Source organism: Gregarina niphandrodes (assembly GCF_000223845.1).
Source record: "Gregarina niphandrodes unplaced genomic scaffold scaffold00969, whole genome shotgun sequence".
NCBI classification, from domain to species: Eukaryota; Apicomplexa; class Conoidasida; order Eugregarinorida; family Gregarinidae; genus Gregarina; species Gregarina niphandrodes.
Window position 1 is genome coordinate 1 of NW_011646241.1, and position 1,941 is coordinate 1,941.

Consider the following 1,941-nt stretch of genomic DNA (forward strand, 5'->3'; position numbering starts at 1 on the left):
CTAAAATTGAGAACGTGTGCGTTGGCCGTGGCGGAGGATAAGGTTGTGCTCGGCTCTGATCGCTTAGAGTTCCTAGGAAGCATAATCAGCGGGGGACAGGTGAGTGTCCATCCCGATAGGATTAAGGCACTGGAGAAAACCCCTGCCCCAGCTACCAGAAAGGAGTTGCTGACGTTTTTGGAATCGGTGCAATACATCGCGCCACATGTCCCGGAAATTGCAGAGGTATTAGGGCTTTGTATCAGTTGGCTTCGCCAAAGAAAAAATGGCGATGGGAAGAGGCACACAGCAGGCATTCGAGAGGTCCATACAACAGCTACGAGATCACATTGCATTGAATATCCCGCAGCCTGGGAAGGGATACCACGTATACACCGACGCTTCACTGGAGGCTATGGGCAGTGTAATACTGGATGGACACTCGAGGCTGGATAGCTTGTGCATCAAAAAGATTCACGGACATTCAGAAGCGTTGGTCGGCAACGGAGCGGGACTGCTATGCGATTGTCTGGCTCTTGGAGACGTATCGATACCTGCTGAAGGGGGAACGCATTTGGTTGTGGACGGATCACAAGGCTCTGCTAGCGCTAGACCACATTGACGGTGACAAGCTCGCGAGATGACGGATCACAAGGCTCTGCTAGCGCTAGACCACATTGACAATGACTAGCTCGCGAGGTGGCGATCAAGATTGTGTGAGTTCGACATTCAATTACAACATGTTGCGGGAAAGGACAACGGTCTGGCGGATTGGTTGAGCCGACTGCCGGAAGATCATGACGTGACAGCGGGGGAAATTTCGGTCCCTATTGTTCTTTGTGTAGGGGAAGCGCCGCCTGCGTTGTCCATTGCGTTACTAAAGGCTCAGTCACCTCCCGACTTTGTGAGAGGGAAATTGACGTGTGTCGATGGCTTCTGGCTGCACGCATTGACAAGGCGTCTGTACATCCCGGACAAATTGCGGTCAGTTTTCCTGCGGATGTTGCACGGAGCGCCTGCTACCGGTCATGCAGGGTACAATCGTTGCTTGGCACGCGCCTGTAGATATGTCTGGTGGCCTACCTTAGAGGAAGATCTGAAGCGACATATTGATCGATGCAGGCTGTGTTTAATGCGCCGTCGATTTACTCCTGAGAGCTATCGGAAGTTTGCCCTCGAAAGGCCGGGGTTTTTGGGTCCATCTTGAGTATGGACTTTGTCGCGCTACAACGAGGGGTGAGAAGCACCCAAATATTATGTCCCATAGATCACTGCACTCGATTCCTTTTTGCACAAATGGTGTTGGCTGAAGATGCCAACTGCGGTGGAAGCACTGACGCACTTCTGGATACCAGCATTTGGGGCACCTTATGCGGTTCTCACGGATAACTCGCCATTTGGTGACTGCTTTGCCAATGAAATGTCAGCCCTCGGAATTCGCCATGTCAGATGCGCTGTGCATTACCCACAGGGCAATGCCATAAATGAAAGCGCCCATCGATTCTTGGAGCACGCCCCAGCCACCACGGCCAGGGTGGAATAGAGGGAAGCACTTGCGTTAGCGGTCACTGCCCACAACGCTACGCCACATGCATCGCTAGGGCGTAGTCCGTCAGCCGCTGTGACCGGACGTGAACACTCGTTGCCGGGCTGGCTGAACCGACGACAGAAACTACCCGGATGCTCAGCCAGCGCAACAGACTGGAGTGCTCCATAAGCATGGAGGCTCTTCGTCAGTTGACGAAACCACGGGTCACCCCGTTGGTTCATGTGGGAGACGTGGTCGTGTATCCGCTGACAGAGTACGAAAGAGACAAATACCCTCACTGGACACAAAGTCCTAAGCTTACCCCCGTGAATAGCTTCCCGCATCGCGTCTTATGTTTGGACGGCTCACGTGCCACCTTGTTACCATTCTGGACGGGGGGAATGGCGGAAGTCGTCAAGCCAACGCGTCATCTT

The 1,941-nt window shown here is 53.4% G+C and overlaps 1 protein-coding gene across 1 annotated transcript; it reads left to right on the forward strand.

Annotated features, from left to right (window-relative positions):
• Nucleotides 1–670: 670 nt before the first annotated feature.
• GNI_234180 (putative polyprotein) lies at nt 671–1,104 on the forward strand (the record flags this gene model as incomplete). The annotated part of the gene is made up of 1 exon (XM_011136503.1): nt 671–1,104. A coding segment is annotated over one exon (434 nt), but the record flags the coding sequence as incomplete, so codon positions are not given.
• Nucleotides 1,105–1,941: the final 837 nt, after the last annotated feature.